The 18,659-nt window shown below is 37.0% G+C and overlaps 1 protein-coding gene across 3 annotated transcripts in view; it reads right to left on the reverse strand.

Moving 5' to 3' along the window:
• Positions 1-18,659, reverse strand: part of CLYBL (citramalyl-CoA lyase) — a 576,732-nt gene that overhangs the window by 137,934 nt on the left and 420,139 nt on the right. For 2 of the 3 annotated variants that reach the window (XM_073614445.1, XM_073614444.1), the window contains exon 3: positions 12,104-12,292. The exons of the other annotated variant lie outside the window; for it this stretch is intronic. In XM_073614445.1, coding sequence (XP_073470546.1) covers positions 12,104-12,292 — 189 coding nt within the window. The remainder of the gene's footprint in view (positions 1-12,103; positions 12,293-18,659) is intronic. 3 annotated transcript variants of the gene reach the window in all.

Genomic DNA, 18,659 nt, shown 5'->3' on the forward strand with positions numbered 1-18,659 from the left:
AACCCGCAGGAAAGCCGCAGGTGCTATACGCCCATTGCAAAAGTGCAGTGTATGTGATGTTTATTACAATGACCTTTTCCTCTTACTCTTCCAGCTTCTGCTAGCATTGCTCTCAGGCTATCAGAAAGGTCCCTTGGTATCACTCTGCTTGGGACAGGAACTGGCGCTACAGAGGAAGCATTGGCTTATTCGACTTCTGCTCCCTCCGCGACTGCCTTTCTCCATTGCTGGTGCCTGCTCCATGAACTCTGATGCTCTGGGTAGGGGGTTTGGCAACCTGTTAATCATGATCTAGGCTTGCTGACCCGCCACCCCATAGCATGGGCATGCGCTTACTTGGTATGAGGTTGCAAGCCCCATCAGAGAGCTCCACAGGCCACAAGTTGAACATCCCTGAAGTAGACCTTTCCTAAGAGAAACACGAAGGCCGCCATTGTTGACTTCTCATTTTGCAAATGCTAGTTGCCTGGCTGTCATGCAGAACCTCTGATTTTAATAGTCTGAGACTACAATCTGGAACAAGTATACAGATAGTGACAAAATCAGACATTTTTCTGACTTTTATGTCCCTTTCCAGGTCTATACCTCATCAATGATTGAAACCAGAGGGTTGGCATTGGAGCCAGTAAACTACTATTTTCAAAGAAAGGTCAACATGGGCAGCCTTCATTTCTCTCGCAGTCATTTACTTTAAAGAGGAAATTAACTGTGGAAACTATGCCCCAAAAAATGGAAGCAGATGATAAAGATCGTCGCCATTATTGACTGTGTTCTTTCTGCAGCTGATCCGTTCCCTTTACTGATTTATCATGCCTTGATCTGCACTCTGTCTCTGCATGGAGGCAGCCATCTTCGTAGAGGCAGAGTTTTGATTCTTCATGTAAGAACCTCCAACAAGGAGAACAGGGAGCAGCACAATAATGGAATCACCAAATCCCAAGATCTAGAAGCAGCAGTGTCTTAGATCTCACACTGCAGATATGTAGCTATGAGGACCAAGGCACAGGAGCACCAACGCACCCATGAATATCAAGAAATGCACTGTTCAATTTCATAGGAAATTCATGACAAAAGGTCGATTTTTTTCAGGACATTGCTTAGGCACAATAAACATTTCTAAAAGTTTCCTATAAAAAAGTCAGGTCCACTTGAAGACTTTCTGCACATTAGCAGCTGCATAGAAAATATACATAATGCAACAGAATACCTGCACCTGTAATATAATCTTTATTTTTGTATTGCATGAAGTCAGAGCAGATCAAAGTGTCATGCTAAGTAAAGTCATGCATCTATGCAGTCTTCTAAGTGGTATATTTAGTGATTATCAGATATGAGAAGTACATAAAGTTTAAAAAGTACCTATCCTTCCAGTACCTCTATCATTACTGATACTATTTTCTGCACAGTGATAGGGTTAGAGACAATATAGCAATATTTTATGTAGGACATCTTAATATATTAGGTATATATTTATTTTTCACATCAGGGTACTGTATAAGTGAAAGTCTACCTGTAGTAAAACTTCAAAATAGACTATTTCAGCTGCTGGAAGTGGAGTTTGTTCCCATTATTAATTATTTCATAACGATTAATAATGGGAACAAAAACAATAATAGTAACAAAAATGATTAATCACAGCACACAGCAAAGTGTAGAGAAAACTCCCAATGACCAACATAAATAACGCAACTCTCATAGTACATCATAATACATCATCAATGGGAATCTTCCTATTTACTGGAAGATAAGAAATGTCTACAGGTACAATAAAGTTCTTTATGAAAAAAAAAAAAACAGGCAAAAATCACAGGTTTGTCCAATTCATTTTTTTAAAGAAATATTCAGCCATTGATGGATATCAAAGGAACTGAGAATTTTAATCATCTCTCTATTCAATCTCAGTTGGGTAAATCATATCTAAGAGATTTGCATAAATATAAACCATCAAAGACTTTTCATCTTCAAAGGGGGTTTCAAGACCCTATAAGCTTTGTACTGTAATCATCACAGGTCACAACCCTGCAGGAACAGCGCTGCTATGGCAACATAAAAAACTAATGCTTAAGGCTTAGCATAATATTCTGACTAATAGAAAGGAAACTCATTCTAAAAGCTGGCAGCCTATTTACCAGAAGCTGGATTAGAGGTGTTAGTTCTTCCCCTTTTAGCTTTTTCCCCACAGCCCCCCTTCTCCATCACTTGAACCATCCCCTCTTTCACCAAATCAAAACATTACATCTCTGAAATACGTAAAATATCCATCCTCTAAAATACAAGCTAATTAAAGAACACACACACACGGAAACAAAAATGAATAACTCAAACTTAAAAAAGAAGACGATGCAAACCGCTACAATAAATATTGCACAACATTCTTACAATAATTCCTTTTTTTTTTTACCTCAGTCGACATAACTGATAAACACAGCACATGTTATGCTGGGGCTTGGGACTTTTGTTCTATGGTAGAAGGTCTTAGCACAGAAGAAAATGGTCTCCTCCCTGCTGATTTTAAGCCTGTACAACATACATTATCATACCACCTGGAAATATGAGAGCGGCTTACAGAAGAGAACATCTAAAATGTTACATTAGCCTTTCCACCAAAAAAAAAATCTTTAAACCTTACAAAGAATTTAACTCGTTCTTCCCTGACACATAATATTTACTTAGTGATAAAACTTAAAAGGTGAGCTTCAGGGCACCTTTCAATTAATATTTTTTTTTCTCTGCAAAAAGGGGACAATTAAATGTTTCCGGCCAGGCAAAGTGAGGAGGTGTTGGGGAGGGGGTGATAGAAGAAGAAAAAAAAAAAAACACAAAGAGATTGGGGAGGGGATGAAGTAGCAGCCTTCAGCACTTCTTTCAATTCCAGTGCACACCCAATAGTGTGCGAGGAAGAATGCCCACTGTTCAAGATTTGTGGGAGAATTGTCCCATGACAAAAGAGGTAGAGTTACGCTTGTTATTCTCCAATAAGCCATGCCAGTCAAACAAGTACCCATACTTAGGACAAAAGGAAAGCAAGGGATTGTAGCACAAAAGAAAACAAGTAAGCCCATCTTTCAGTTGTGCATCAGCTTCCAGGTTTTATGCTTTGCATAAATAAAAATGAGAGAATAAAAAAAAGGATGTCTGGTGTAATAAAAAAAAAAAATCTCTTTACTTCAATAAAAAAAGAATTAGTTTAAAAAAAGGTGTTAAAATGTGTAACACATTCTTTAGATGAAAGGCTTTTCAGTGAATTGAGTGGCGGAAAGAGAAAGGGGAGAGTGCGGAGAGGAGGAGGCAGGCACCCAAAGCAGATTTTTAAAAATTTTCTTTGCTAAAGTTATCTTAAAGATAAAGGTTAACCACGAGAAAGGAGGGGAATGTGTTTTTCCTGGCTTGGAAGGGGTGAGGAGGAAAAGCTTAGAAGGGGCGGCCAATTTTTAGATATATTAAATTAATTCCTTAACCCCTAACTGAAAGAAGAGGAATGAAAGCCATTGCAAGGCAGACTGAAGCTCAGACGTAACTGGCAGAACACGGCTTTGGAAAATGAGCAATCGTAGCAAACTCTGCCCAGGTGAAAAGTCTAAAGGCAGTCTGGGAGTGTCTGCACTGAGTTAGTAAGTAACCCCTATGTAATGATTTGTATTACCTGTAAAGCAAATCTTCTAAGCTCTTGTGAGTAGCTCTTTTGTATACGTCTACTGTATGTATATACTGTATGTCATGTTTTTAATTTAACCAGCTAAATCTTGAGGACAAAGTTACTAGAGTAAAATTAAATAATAGTGGTTAAAATGTAGTGCAGGCTATATACTGTTAAAAGGCCTTAATGTCATCTGATCTAACATGTAACTGTAACCAAAATGTGAACAACTTTAACTGATTGAGCCAAGCCTCGATGAAACTGAATATAGAACATATTACATAAGCCTGGTTGGTTTACAGTACTGGTGGTAGAAATATGGCCCTTTGGATTTTTTTTTTATTCATGGCTTGTTCCTTTTAATCAGCATTGCTTTCCCTGCAGTAGTTAGTAAAGGACTGACACCAAAAATGCCTAAACCCCAATACGCGAAACTAAACAGAATAACCATTTTATTTAATGCAGGGATCAGTGTATAATGTTCCCTGGAACCTGCATGAATGTATTCCGCAATCATTTACCTCTGGGAAATGGCAATTCATGTTGCCCAGTGGGGTAATGGCAATGCTGTAAGAATTATAACTAAATATGTAAAACAGTTTGTAGAATGCTTTTTGAAGATGCTGTAAAATACAATCTGTAATTTGTAATCTGCAACCCCTTATATAGTAAGTACATAAAAGTAAAATGTCTTTATAGTGATGGAAAATATGTATCCTGTTAGAGTAATACCTTGTTTATATGAGTACTTGTAGTTGGGAAAAAAAACTAGTCCCGAGAATGCAAAAAAAAAAAAAAAAAAAACCTGATGTATTTGTTTACCGAAATTGCAATATTCTGTATAAAACATAACAATATTCTAATATAAAACATCATAAAGGTTCAACTGCTAGTGTTTTTTTAAACCAAAAGGTAAAAAAACACCCTCATAACACAAATACCTTAAAACACCTAATGCTCTTACATTTTAAGTCACCATGAAAGGTTGATACTCCGTTACATGATGTAGATTATATATTTTAAAGTAATATATAAATAATTATGTATAATAATTCTGATCATGAATCAATAATTGTCAATAATTAAGCAACCTTTTCTACTGTGCCAAGTCTCAAATTATTAGGCCATAACACTTTTTACAGTCCAGGCTGTCATATTATTGATATCCATAGCAGGATTGGTTCTAAATCTTGTGAACCAACCAATAACATAAAGGCCAAGCCAATGCAAATAATTTACCAACAAAGGCACAAAAAACTACATTGCCTTCTGGAAAATCTGGCATCACTAACAGATTAGCAAACCACTAGTGTACATTGCTGGCGATTGGCTAGTGACTAATGTAAAACACAGCAGGTTCTTATTCTGCTGAACTCAGACACAGTGCTGTGACCTGCAAAATATAATTCAAGACTCGAGAAATAATATGAAGCTGTAGGTTATACGTAACACTATGCAATATTAAAATATTTAGACAGATTAAAAAGGGGGTAATATGTCCAATGTCTGCACATAGTAAACACTGCAATGTGGCACATTCAGGCTTGTGGCCCACTGAAAAATCACGTGACAATGGCAAGCACTCTTTGTTTGTATTTGCAATGAAAAGCAGGGAAAACAATGTTTTTTTATTACAATGACTTTCTTTTAAAAGGGAATATTTTGTATAAGATACATCTGTTGCCCTAAAACAAAATTCACATAATAGTCCAGTTTTAGGGCTCACTAAATTTTGACAACAATACCAGAAAAAGATGGAAAATTTAAATTAAAGTGGAAATGAAAACACAAAGTATGTATCTAACTTGTATTGGTAACAGGTAAACCCAAAAATAACTAATTTTATTTTAAGTTTGCACAACCTTGCTTAGATTAATGCCTGAGAGAATCTTGCATTTATTTCTCAAAGCAGAGTAGTCATTTTTGTGGTGCTGCATACACCTGGCTGCTAGAAGATTCCTGAAATGTGCACTATATTTAAATGTAATGTGTCAAAGGTATATAAGATGCCTTTATATTCTTTACATGGCATCATAAAAATGACATGATGCAATTAATTTGCTAGTTATAATTTCTTTTGTGCAATTAGATTATTTACACGTTTTGTAAAGACATTTGACATGCCACTTAACATTTCCAGGATTTTATTGGCTGAAAACGCAGTCATGAAACACAAACACACCTGTCAGCAATTAGAAAAAGAAGAAGTAGGGAACAGTTCAGGAAATAATATCTGTGCTAATTAAAACACTAGTTAAAAGCTTCCTGTTTGCTCTCCCAGGTGCCCTGAGAAGTGACCCTGTCCCCTTTTTTTTTTCTTTATAGCCATTTTGCCTCTTATGTTGATATGTTCTCTTGACTATATTGATGTATGATATTGCACCTCTTTCAGAAGACATATTACAAGGTCTTGAACTGACTTTTAATTCATTGAGTAGCTGTGATAATGAAAATTAATAACTGGTCAGTTTGTCAGACTTTTTGACATAATGATTGATACAGCAAATATGTATTAAAAAAAAAATTGAATTTTTATGTGTGTCAAAGGAAAGCTGTCTAAACATTTTATTCACAATGTCAATTGTAACCATTGTCCCACAGAAAAAAAGAATACCTTATTCATGCAGGGTTAATAATTAGATAAGAGCAACGTGTTTCTGTGTCTGGATTAATATTACAAAAAATCACACGGGATGTGACCATGTTGAATAATCATCTGTAACACCCAGACAGTGCTGCTCCATGCTGCTATTTTGCAGATATTCACAAAAGGGAAGTTGAAATAAAAGAAAAAAAAATATTATTAATATTCAGAAATGGTAGAATGGATTTCAAAAGGTAAAATGATTTATAAATAATTGTTTTTTTTTCTTACATGGGACAGAGTTGGATAAACAGGGGTTAAGATGTTAGATTTATTTTCCTCCATTTCACATACTATAATGCAGTAGACAATCTGCTGCTTACAGGGTTTGCTGGGATTTCTAGTTCCTCAACAGCTTTTCAAATGCTTAAGTTATAGCAATATAGCTATATCACATATTAATTAAAGCTACTGGTTAGTAATAGTAATTCAATGATACATTGCCTAAGACGATGGACTTGGCAATTAAATGGGGGCAAGTGCAGTGAAGCCTTGTAACCAATGGCAACCAAAGGTTCTCTTTAGAGGTGAGATGGTTTATTTTGCTGGAGCTCGCTTTCACAGCATCTGACACATTAACTTGCTCTTTTGGGTTGCCATTTCAATAGCAGATTGTTATGCAATGACAGGCCATAAGGTGTGGGGTATTGCCTACTCTATAGTAATTGCGTTATAAGTTACCTACTAGTTCTATATCTGGACACACATCAATAAGTGATATACATTGGGGCAAAGCGTGGATCTATGAAATGACTGCATATATCTTTATAGATAAAAAAGAGAGACTTTATATAATATTTCCTATAAATTGTTGTGTAATTTTGTCAATTAAAATAAAAAATTATAGTTCATATTCGTGAAAACAATGAACAAAATTTGTCTTTTGATGCAAAAAAAATCATCTCTAAAGCACTGAATGGCTCATAAATGCAAATTCAAACAATGAAAACTGCTGATCATAGTTATACTTGAGATTCAAATTTCAGCAAAACTTTGTATGTGTGTGTATATAAAGCCAGAACCCAATATGCTCTTCTTAGTGTCTAACACGCTCGAGGTCAGCACTGTGTTTTGATAACAGCTCAACTATAATTGGCACTGCATATTAAAAGAAAAGAATGATATAGTTTTGTAACACATCTTTATTAAACAATTTGTGACATTTTGGGTTAAATAGTACTTTTTTCCAATGTGCACAATGTGTTACATTGTTATACTTATTTAAATAAAAATGAAATGTACATTCTTATATGGCCACCCGATTCTTTAGATCATACTAATTAAAATATTGGCATGTAACATGACCAGCAAAAAAGTATTAGTGATATATCATTTAGTAAAATGAATACATAATTAGAGAGAGACAAATTTAAAAAATATTTGTTTCTACTTTCTAGCAAACCAAAGCAAGTCAAGGTATTTGTAAGCTTGGTCCAAAGAAATTGGGGGATACATTTATATGCAGCAACATGGCTAATAATATTATTCAAGTTATAATTATTTATAATAATTATAAGTTATAATATTATTTCAAGTTATAGTTGTATCCATGTCAGATCTTTCTTATGAAGTGGTATACATTCAGTTCTTGTCCCTTTTGAAAGGAAATCTATACTGGGAGAAATAAAATTGCTAGTGACCTCCTTCTGAAAATGCTAAAAAACCGACTGCCTCGGGCCTCAATACTTTCTGAGTTATTGACCAGGAACACGCACTATATAAAGTTACAATTCCTTACCTGTGTATGTTTCTGGGTCAGTGATTCAGAAAGTATTGACTAACAGCCAGGTCATTTTATGGGTTTTCTTTAACATAGATGCAGGGACAATTTATGTTAGGTCAAAATATCAGGTTTTGACTGTTATAGTACTTAGCTTGTGCTATTAATGTTTACTTTATTATTATTTTTTTTTTCTAGATTAAAAGGTGTAAAGACTTATATAGTAATACATACCACACAAGGGTAAGTGCACCTTAAAGAACTATTTTAATTATTGGTGAAGTGTGGTGGGCTGAGTCACCCAAAAGCTTATTTTTCACTTGTGGGCTTCACACATCCTGGCACTGTTTTGATTACCTTGGAAAGTTGCGTTTCCTACACCTCCTGTTGCAATAAATAAACTCAACAGTCCAACAAAGCAAGTGGTATCCCTCTTGTAGTGTACAAGGAATATGGATAAAGATATGCAAGCCTGAGAGCCTAAACATGCAGGGTTTGCCACTGAAGGCCCCCAGAGACATTAAACTCATCAGATGGTCTGAATGTTAACTCTGATAGGTCAGTTTTAGATCTCTAAATAATGCAGTATGTGTGTGAATGAACATAAGATTATTCCTTCAGATGAAGATGGCAGTGCAAATAAACATTGATATATCAAATGTATTAAGGAACCCAAGATGGAAACACAGTAGGACAGCTAGGTAAATGGACTGACACATAAGATCCTAAGTACTGCTTAGGTAATATGGGTGAGAGTGTAGACTACAGAAAATAATAATGGAATAGAAAAATAAAACAACCTTTGCTTTAGCTTAGCTAATGATTATGACTGGATAAATCTATATTTTTTTTATTTATAAATTCAGATACAAAATATAACCTATTTTAAAGTTTGCTGGGATGTTTAAAATGTTTGTTATCCTCGGCATTTCATATTCCTGATATTTGCCTGCTGTACCATGTGCTTGTATGAGAAAGCATCCTGTTCTCTTTGTATTGCTTCCTTTGTGTGAAATCTATGGTGTTCCTGCCAGTCCCTTTGCTTTCCTATTAAGTACTGACCACACTAAGCAGGAGAGCACATTGTAGTCAGTAATTTAGCTATGCTGGAAACTCAGCCTGCTTTGCTCCACCGATGATCAGACGTGTCCTGACACATCCCCCGCACAGCCTTTCACTGGCAAGCTCAGTGTGCTGCTGTTTCTCCACACCCCAGCTATTATGCAGCTGAGAACACAAGGAACAGAGGGAATGTGATTGCTTTGAAAAAAAAAAGGCAAAAGGCATTTATAATTTTTTGAATATCTATACACAGATATTTTGCCTTTCATTTCAATATTAAACTGAATGAGTTGTTTTACAAAGTGATTGTTTGCAATCACTCTAAAGTGGTTGTAAAGGCAGAAGGTTTTTTAGCTTAATGCATTCTATGCATTAAGCTAAAAAGCCTTCTATGTGCAGCAGCCCCCCTAACACTTACCTGAGGTCTCTCTCTGTCTAGTGATGTCTACGAGTGTCTCAGCCATCTGAAATTCTCCCTCCTGTTTGGCTGATACACAGCAGTGGCGCCATTGGCTGCCGCTGCTCAAATTCAGCAAGCCAATCAGGGGAGAGAGTGGTGGGGCCGGGTCGGGGCTCCATGTCTGAATGAACACAGGGAGCTGTGACTCAGTTCGGGTGCAAGCTGCTTGCTGTGGGGGCACTGAACAGGGAGGAGGGGCCAAAAGAGCTAAAGAGGGACCCGAGAAGAGGAGGATCTGGGCTGCTCTGTGCAAATCCACTGCAACAGAGCAGGTAAGTGTAACATGTTTGTTATTTTTATAGTAAAAAAAATGAGACTTTACAATCACTTTAAGTCACTGGAGAAATCTTTTAGCAATACACATTTTGGTGGCACCAAAAACATGTTTAATGTATTACAATAAAGAGGTGTTTTTGTAATGTAGCACAATTGCAAGTAGGTTCCCTAAATGATCTGCTTGTTTTTTTTTTTTTGCCAAATATCCCTTACTTCTTGGCATGAAGTTCTAGAAATTCATACCTAGAAAATCTACTTAAGGTAGCTTTGCAATATTCAGTTTTTACGATATATTTATATTATTATGACATCTGATTGTTTGACCACTTGCCGACCAGCTCACAAACATATACTGTGGCAGATTGGCAGCGTTGCGTGAATCACTGTACCTGTGGCTTGCGCAGGCGCAGTTGCGGGCATGCGCACGCCACCGGCGGCGCGCTTCTTCTGCACACTGTGGGTGAGGAGGACTCGATGTCCGCCAACGACCTGCGATTGCCTAGTACAGAGGCAGAACGGAGATTTGCCAGTGTAAACAAGCGGATCCCCGTTCTGACAGGAGACATGACAAAGATCTTCTGTTCCCAGTGATCGGGAACAGTGATATCTGTCATGTCCCAGTGAGCCCATCCCCCCTACAGTTAGAACACACCCAGGGAACACACTTAACCCTTTGATCGCCCCCTAGTGTTAACCCCTTCCCTGCCAGTGTAATTTTTACATTGATCAGAACATTTTTATAGCACTGATCAATGTAATAATGTCAGTGGTCCCCAAAAAGTGACATTTGGGGTCAGATTTGTCTGCCACAAAGTCGCAGTCCCGCTAAAAATCACAGATCACCACCATTACTAGTAAAAACAATAAAAAAAATAAAAGTCCCTAAATCTATCCCATAGTTTGTAGATGCGATAACTTTTGCGCAAACCAATCAATATACGCCTATTGCGATTTTTTTTACCAAAAATATGTAGAAGAATATATATATCGGCATAAACTGATGAATTAATGTGTTTTTTTATATTTTTTTGGGTTACATAATTTTTTTTTTTTTTTCTTTAATTGACGCTCTTTGTTTGTTTATAGTGCAAAAAATAAAAGCCACAGAGGTGATCAAATACCACCAAAAGAAGGCTCTATTTGTGGGAAAAAAAGGACGTCAATTTTGTTTGGGTACAGCATTGCACGACCGTGCCATCGCCAGTTAAAACGATGCAGTGTTGTATCGCCAAAAATGGCTTGGTGATTATGGGGACAAATCCTTCCAGGGCTGAAGTGGTTAAAGATGTTTGCTTTTGCATTTTAAGAAATGTTGTATACAAACTTAGACTAACATACAGACAACCTACATATACAGTACATGCACACACACTAGTGTGATGGCTTTCTGGCACCAACTGACATTTTTAACGCTGCATAGGGTTGTCAATGTGAAGGCTTAACCAAAGGAGGGTAGCCCCACATTACAAACTTCCATGTCCACACTGTATAAACAGTTTCATTGGTTATAGCTTAGGTAAACTCATTATATATTTGGGGTAGTCTTGCTCCTGGATATGACCTGCTGGCTGGGGGTCCTGTATCATATCTAGACATGGTTGCCAAAGTACATAGAAATTTTGGGGACAGACAGTACTGTTTTGATCTATATATTTAAATTAGAAGCAATATAAATACAATAAATTTGTTATATCCCAGTAAATATTTTATGATGGTATTATAGCATGCCATGGCCCTCTGAAAGCTTACCATAACTAGCCGAAGTGCATTGGTTTAACGACTTTATGTCCCTGTAAACTAACATGTTTACAACTTAGTACTAATTAAACATTAAATGTATTATACTAAACAACAAATGGGTTTCTAAACTAGAAGACATTTTTTTTTAAGTTGTTGACTTTAAATTTTTTATCTCTGATGTGCAATCTTGGCACAAATCTCAAAGTACACAAAAAGCCTCTCCCCCTGCTTTTTATTTATATAGAGAACCTTATTTTTTAATTGTATGTGTATCACATAAATATCACAACTGCAAAGAGATAATAAGGCTCATTTGCTAAGGGATTTGAAAATGTTCACACAATAAATTGTGTGAATATTTACTTCAATGATCTAATCGTGTGCAGACATAATAAGTAAACATGGATTTTCTTCTCACATGACTGGATGATTGAAATAAATCTTCACACAATTTATCGTGTGGACATTTTCAAATCCCCTACTAAATCAGGCTGTTTACTGAGCGAGGTTTGATAGGTTTAGAAGGCATTGCAAACAACTGAATGAAGGGGCTGTGGAACTCACCCAATTTATCTCTTCAGCAGATTCCACCTTGGGGAGCATGATACAGGAGGGCAAGACTCTTGACTGCAAGATGACTTCCAGATCTTCTTCTGCAAGGCCACTGGTCACAGAGTTAACCCGGACACACTTTTCAGAGTTCCCAAGATCACATTCTTCAAGTGTTTTAACAATATTCTTTCGGGCTTCAACCTAATAGTCATAAATACACAGCTTTAGGTTTCTTGAAGTGTTTATTTTAGAAATGTTTTGGCAGATAATACCAGTTCACTGACTCATGTATGGTTTAAGGTAACTTTGTAACGGGTACGCCAGCAGTGCATTAAAACCCTGTGCTACTAATCTGTTACCTGCTATTTTAATTTATAAAAGAGGAAAATAGAAAATATGCGTAGTCTATTTATGTACTATTCATATTATTATTACTACTAGTAGTAAAAAATATATCCTTTTATTTTGCCAGATTGTTTCTACCGATATAGTTCTATGAATAGATATTCTATTATCACCACTACTGTTTATAATAACAATTATTATTATTATTATAACAAATGCAGAAAGAAATTCAAGAAAGAGTAAGCAGGTACATTGCACAATACATGTTGTTTCTATTTTTGTTAGTCTGAAAAGCACAAACATTATCCTAAATGTAGTGCTGGCATGTATAGAATATGCAAACTCAAGCAATGGTTGATTAACTATTAGCAAATAGGCTGTTCGCTGTGCAGGGGAATTTTCTCTTAGCTTTGTGAATATGGTGAACATTTACTTTGCAAAGAATACCCAATCAAGTGCAGGGAAAAGGAAAAAAAAAGCACTTTTGTTTGCACATTAGGATGATGGAGGTCATCAGAGCTTCATCTCATTCGCAAAGTTAAGGGAAACTTCAGTGGAGTCGACACTCTACTCCGGAGAAAGCTAGTAATCTCAGCACTGTGATACAACAGTGCTAAATAATAAGCCATAAACTGCCCAATATTGATATTTTATAAAAGGAGTTATCCAGTCATGTTACCAGATATCCTTCTTAAAAGAAGAGTTAAAAATATAATACTCACTATTCATTCCATATGATGGTCAGAGGTACATATTCATTTCAAACTATGAAAGTTTCTTTTGTAATACCAGAACGTTCCAAATTTGAGTAGATAAAACATTATTCCCCAGATATTAATTGTATTTTTTTTTGTTTGTGTTCATGTCTGATTACCTATTTATATAATAGAATATAGTATAATACTATATAAGATATATTAGATGCTTTATAAACTTAATTTCTATTTTTACCTAGAATTTGTTAGGCGTTATAAACTTGATGAGCATAAGTGCTAAGTAAGCATTACATAAGAACAAGAATCCCTAACAGTGTGTAGAAATTGGTGGACTGTCAAAAATCTAAACCCATGTAGGAAGGCAGACAGGGAATAGTAAGGGCAAAATGAGAGCAAGAGAAATAAAATTCTACTGCCATACCAATCATCAGGACAACTGAAGTCAGCAGATGTTAAACAGATGAACATAAAACTAGGCAGAAATGCTTTAAAATGTGGCCCCAGTTATGAAGAGTGAGGAAACAGTAGCTTAAAATTGTCAAGCTGGATCTCCCAGATCAGGATCACAGAAAACAGCAGCCTGTGGAGCAATGATTTACAAGGCTAAACCTGCTAGCTAAAACAATACGTTACTAAACAAAGCTTGGGTTTACCATTTTTTGGCAGACTGTGAGCATATCTGGCCAAAGAAACATTATGATTATGTACCAAGAATTATATCAATGCATTGCTCCAAATGTTTATCATATTGTATTAAAGAATCGCTGTGCAAGAGAAAATAATAGTGTGGTATTAAACTCTCAATTTTTAAGCACTTTCAGCAGCTGATTTAATCACTTACTGAGTTTGAACCTTCTTTATCTTTTAATCCTTGCCTGTGGTTCCAGTTTAGGCTGGTGCTGTGACTGCTGCCCCAGGTTTTCCATTTCAGGGTGGCTCCTCTCTCTTGCAGCATTCTTATGGAGTCACCCTTGCATGCAGGGACTAAAGTTGTGGCTCCCTACACTATGTGCATCAATAGAAACACACAGGCTCATACCCTAAGATGACAAGGCACTCACTTGCTCCTCCCTCCTCCCTTCTCCAAGCTAACAAGACTGGCTGGAGACTGCACTTTTCACTGTTAACTCTTCCATGTGAAGACTTGAAGTTCAAAGAAGCAGTACTGAAAGAGCAGTAGTCAGCAGCATTTAAAGTTATAAACTGCAAATACTGGATAAGAACTGTAACAATAGTTTACTGGGAAATGTTTAATTTTATAGGACTCAGTCTGTTAAACTATACAACACTGAGGGTTTAATACTACTTTATCTTTATTTTATTACTTTATGCTTTAATACCAAATATTTGATTGTTCACATTTAAATACCATAACTAACATTATCATCAGATCAGAAATTCCCAATAGGTAAATTTAAATGTATCTTTTATAACCAGAAGTGAATCATAAAATAGAAGGGTATTACATACATAATACTAGATAATTCTATGAAGGGAAAACATGGGTACTGATAACATTAGAACACCAAAATTAAGTGAAAAAAAAAACTCAGCTTTTAAAAAAATTTTTTTTTAAACTTTTAAACTTTGAGGCATGACACAATACAAAAGTCAAGACGGTACATTCAAAGTTGTACTGTGAAATAATGCAATTTGATTTGTAGACTTGTATTCATTGACATTTCTTAATGGCCAACTTTTCTTGTGTAATAGTAATAATGGTGTAATGGTATTAAAGTCCTGAATAAAAAGTTTTATGAGAGTATTATTATCTGTGTCGTTATTTATCGGTCTATAAAGAAGAGTAATAATAGACAAACCTTGCGAGCCACTTACGGATAAATGCCCAATAAAATATCAAAATAGTATATAACCAATCCTGTATATCCAACCAGCTGCAAACACTCAATCACGTTTCATAATCGTGTAAGTAACAAAATAGAAAAAATGTGTCTGCGCTAGATAAAAATTATCATTTCAGTAATAAATACAAAAATAAATAAATGCGTAAAAAAGTGTTATAGCTAACCAATAATAGATAAAATAAATAAAAAATAACCCTAAGTACATAAACTTGTAAAGTGCTCAGTGCTATATCAAGCATGCAATATAAGTGCTCAATCAGGAAAAATATAAAAAAATTCAATATAAGTGCTCAATCAAGAAATTGAATAAAATATAAAAAAAAAGAAAATATCTTCTTGTGAATCTAATAAAGTCCAAGACAATGTGCATCCAGAGATAAAAAAGTGCCCAAAAACATCGTCCATATTCAGTGAAGTTCACACATCTTTCCTTCTGAAGGTGTATCACCATAAAACGTGCTAAAGTGTCTTCCAGCGTTCCCCACAGGCATATATGCTCACCTTCTTGCGTGTGACACAGTGATTACACTCTGTCAAAACAAGCTTTGGAGACACTCCTGTGCTCTAATGGAAACCGCTGTGTAGACCTCCAATGCTCTCAATCAAGATTAAATATGCAAAAAGAAAAGAGACTCCATAGTGCAACATTGCATGATGTAATAAAACGTTTTATTAAGAAAAGACTATCTCCCCTTGCGGGGGTACTCACATATTGTGGGTGCGTTAGTGCACCATCCTACATAGATTAAAAACGGCCGCCATACCAGGAGATCGGCCGTTTTTAATCTATGTAGGATGGTGCACTAACGAACCCACAATATGTGAGTACCCCCGCAAGGGGAGATAGTCTTTTCTTAATAAAACGTTTTATTACATCATGCAATGTTGCACTATGGAGTCTCTTTTCTTTTTGCATATTTAATCTTGATTGAGAGCATTGGAGGTCTACACAGCGGTTTCCATTAGAGCACAGGAGTGTCTCCAAAGCTTGTTTTGACAGAGTGTAATCACTGTGTCACACACAAGAAGGTGAGCATATATGCCTGTGGGGAACGCTGGAAGACACTTTAGCACGTTTTATGGTGATACACCTTCAGAAGGAAAGATGTGTGAACTTCACTGAATATGGACGATGTTTTTGGGCACTTTTTTATCTCTGGATGCACATTGTCTTGGACTTTATTAGATTCACAAGAAGATATTTTCTTTTTTTTTATATTTTATTCAATTTCTTGATTGAGCACTTATATTGAATTTTTTGATATTTTTCCTGATTGAGCACTTATATTGCATGCTTGATATAGCACTGAGCACTTTACAAGTTTATGTACTTAGGGTTATTTTTGATTTATTTTATCTATTATTGGTTAGCTATAACACTTTTTTACGCATTTATTTATTTTTGTATTTATTACTGAAATGATCATTTTTATCTAGCGCAGACACATTTTTTCTATTTTATAAAGAAGAGTATTTCCCCTGCAGCAAACATCAGACATGTTGTAGCGGTCCACCTGCGGAAACATTTACAGAGCTAGAGCAAATGGAATAGGCTGTACATGTTGAGATTTACAGGATTTAGACCGCAGCAAACATTTGAAACTTGGCAGCTGAGTTCCAGCTGTGGCAACATTGTGTGGAACCTATACAGTGCTAGAGCACCAGAATAGGCTGCAAACTAAACACTAGAAATCTGGCACCTAGGGCCACCTGCAGAAACATTGTGTGGCATGTTTACGGTGTTGGGAGCATGGGAAAAGTCCAGGAGAGGTGGCAGGAACTAGTAATGGTGGCTGGTATTTTTTCAAGAGGGAGGGGCAGCTCAGATGACAATTAAGTGTTTAGTCTGTATCTGCAGCAAGGGGTTTTGTAGTCTTGGTAATTAAAGATTTGTTTGTTTAATAAAAGTGAGCTTGTATACAGTGTCTGGGGACAGATGAAATTCTGTCTCCACAATAGAATTGTCTATCAGTGTTGCCTACGGCCAGGTCTAGCTGCTGTGGTTTAATAAAAAAAAAAGAAAAACTCTGAAAAGCTGAGCTGGGGAAATCACCACCACCACCACTTTGTTTCATTTCAGGGTTTAAAAGATTGGAGGCACACTGGTTTTTAAAAAGGATTTCGCCACCAAGAGAAAGTGTGACAAAGAGGATCTTTACTCATGAAAGTCCCACATTTTGGACATTGGCAGTAAACCGGCCAGATCACCCTTGTAACAGGCATCTGGTAGAATGGCTACCCAACAACAGACCCTCTATTTGTTTACTCAAATCCTGGGGTTCTTGTGCAGGCATTTGAGCATAAAAGACAGCATTTGCCACAAAACCCTTTTGACATGAAACCTCTTGTGAGTCTTCCCTCCCTGTCACTAGAGGCCAAAGATGTTGTGGTGGATGCAGATGGAGCCTGTTTTGGAGAGGGGAGAGATGTGGATAGTGGAAGATGAGAAGAAGTAGTAGAGGCCTTTTGATGCCATCTTGTCTCTCTAAGGTGCTGCTCTTAGTGAGCTCTGTGGTGTGGAGCCCTATGTTTTTCTCATGCATGTTGTACCCACAAAATAGGTACTCGCTCATACATTCCAGCCACAACAGTGCTGTCTGCACCAGATACATTAAAAAAGGCCCACACTACAGAGCTCTGTGGACTAGCCTTGGATATAGGGGCAGTACTGCCAAATAATTAGACTGGCTGTTCCCACCAGTCCTCTGCAAGCTGCCCTTGCTCTTGGAGAAAATCATCCCTCACAGCTGGTCATCAGTGCAATGAGGCCCCTCCTCATTGCTAAAGTGAGGGTTAAGAAAAATGCAGGCCTTTTGCTGCCAAGTTGTCTCATTGAGGTGTGGCTTCCACTGAGCTCAGTGGTGCAGAGTCTTGTGATTTCTCACAAATATGGTACCCAAATAGCTGATAGACTGTAGACCACTATTCACTGCAGAAAGGCCCAGGATGCAAAGCATTGTGGATTGGCCCTGGGCATAGCAGTGGCCTGCACCTGTGGGGCAATGCTGGCAGATAGATTAGAACAGCCACTCCCTTCAGTCCTCTACAAGCTGTATCTGCCCCTGGAGAAAATCCAGACTCGCTGTTCTTCTGCCTCACCCTCTTTCCTCATTTCCAGTGGCAACCACAAACGTTCTGGTTGGTCTGGTAATCCACCCCTTCCATTATCGCTGGAGTCAACACTGCAGTAATCTCCAGCTGCTCTAACAGTATTCCCTCTTGCTCCTTCCTGCCTGATTTCCCCTGACTCTGTGGTCATGGCTCCATCTTCCTCATCCCTAACCCTGTGATAAATCAATTCACCCAATTTTTTACTGCCAGTTTGAGAGGCCATGATGGAATTAGCAGAAGAAGGAGGAGAAAGAGTAAGAAGAAACATATGAAGTTTTAGCAGCAGTTGCAGTCAACTGACCACTCTTAACCTAGGAGGTGAAGAAGGCTTTGCAGCCATTAAACCACCTCCTTTGTATGCTGTGGCTACATAGCATGGCCATTCTGCAGACATGCCCTGCCTCTAGATGGTGAGCCCGGACAGCTACTTTATCCTGCAGAACCTGCTTGCCCTCACTTTCTCTATGCGCTTCTCACTTTAGGCCTGCCTGACATTTTATTGAAATAAAAGTGATTACTTAAACTAAATGT

Source organism: Aquarana catesbeiana, linkage group LG02 (assembly GCF_042186555.1).
Source record: "Aquarana catesbeiana isolate 2022-GZ linkage group LG02, ASM4218655v1, whole genome shotgun sequence".
Taxonomy (NCBI): domain Eukaryota; kingdom Metazoa; phylum Chordata; class Amphibia; order Anura; family Ranidae; genus Aquarana; species Aquarana catesbeiana.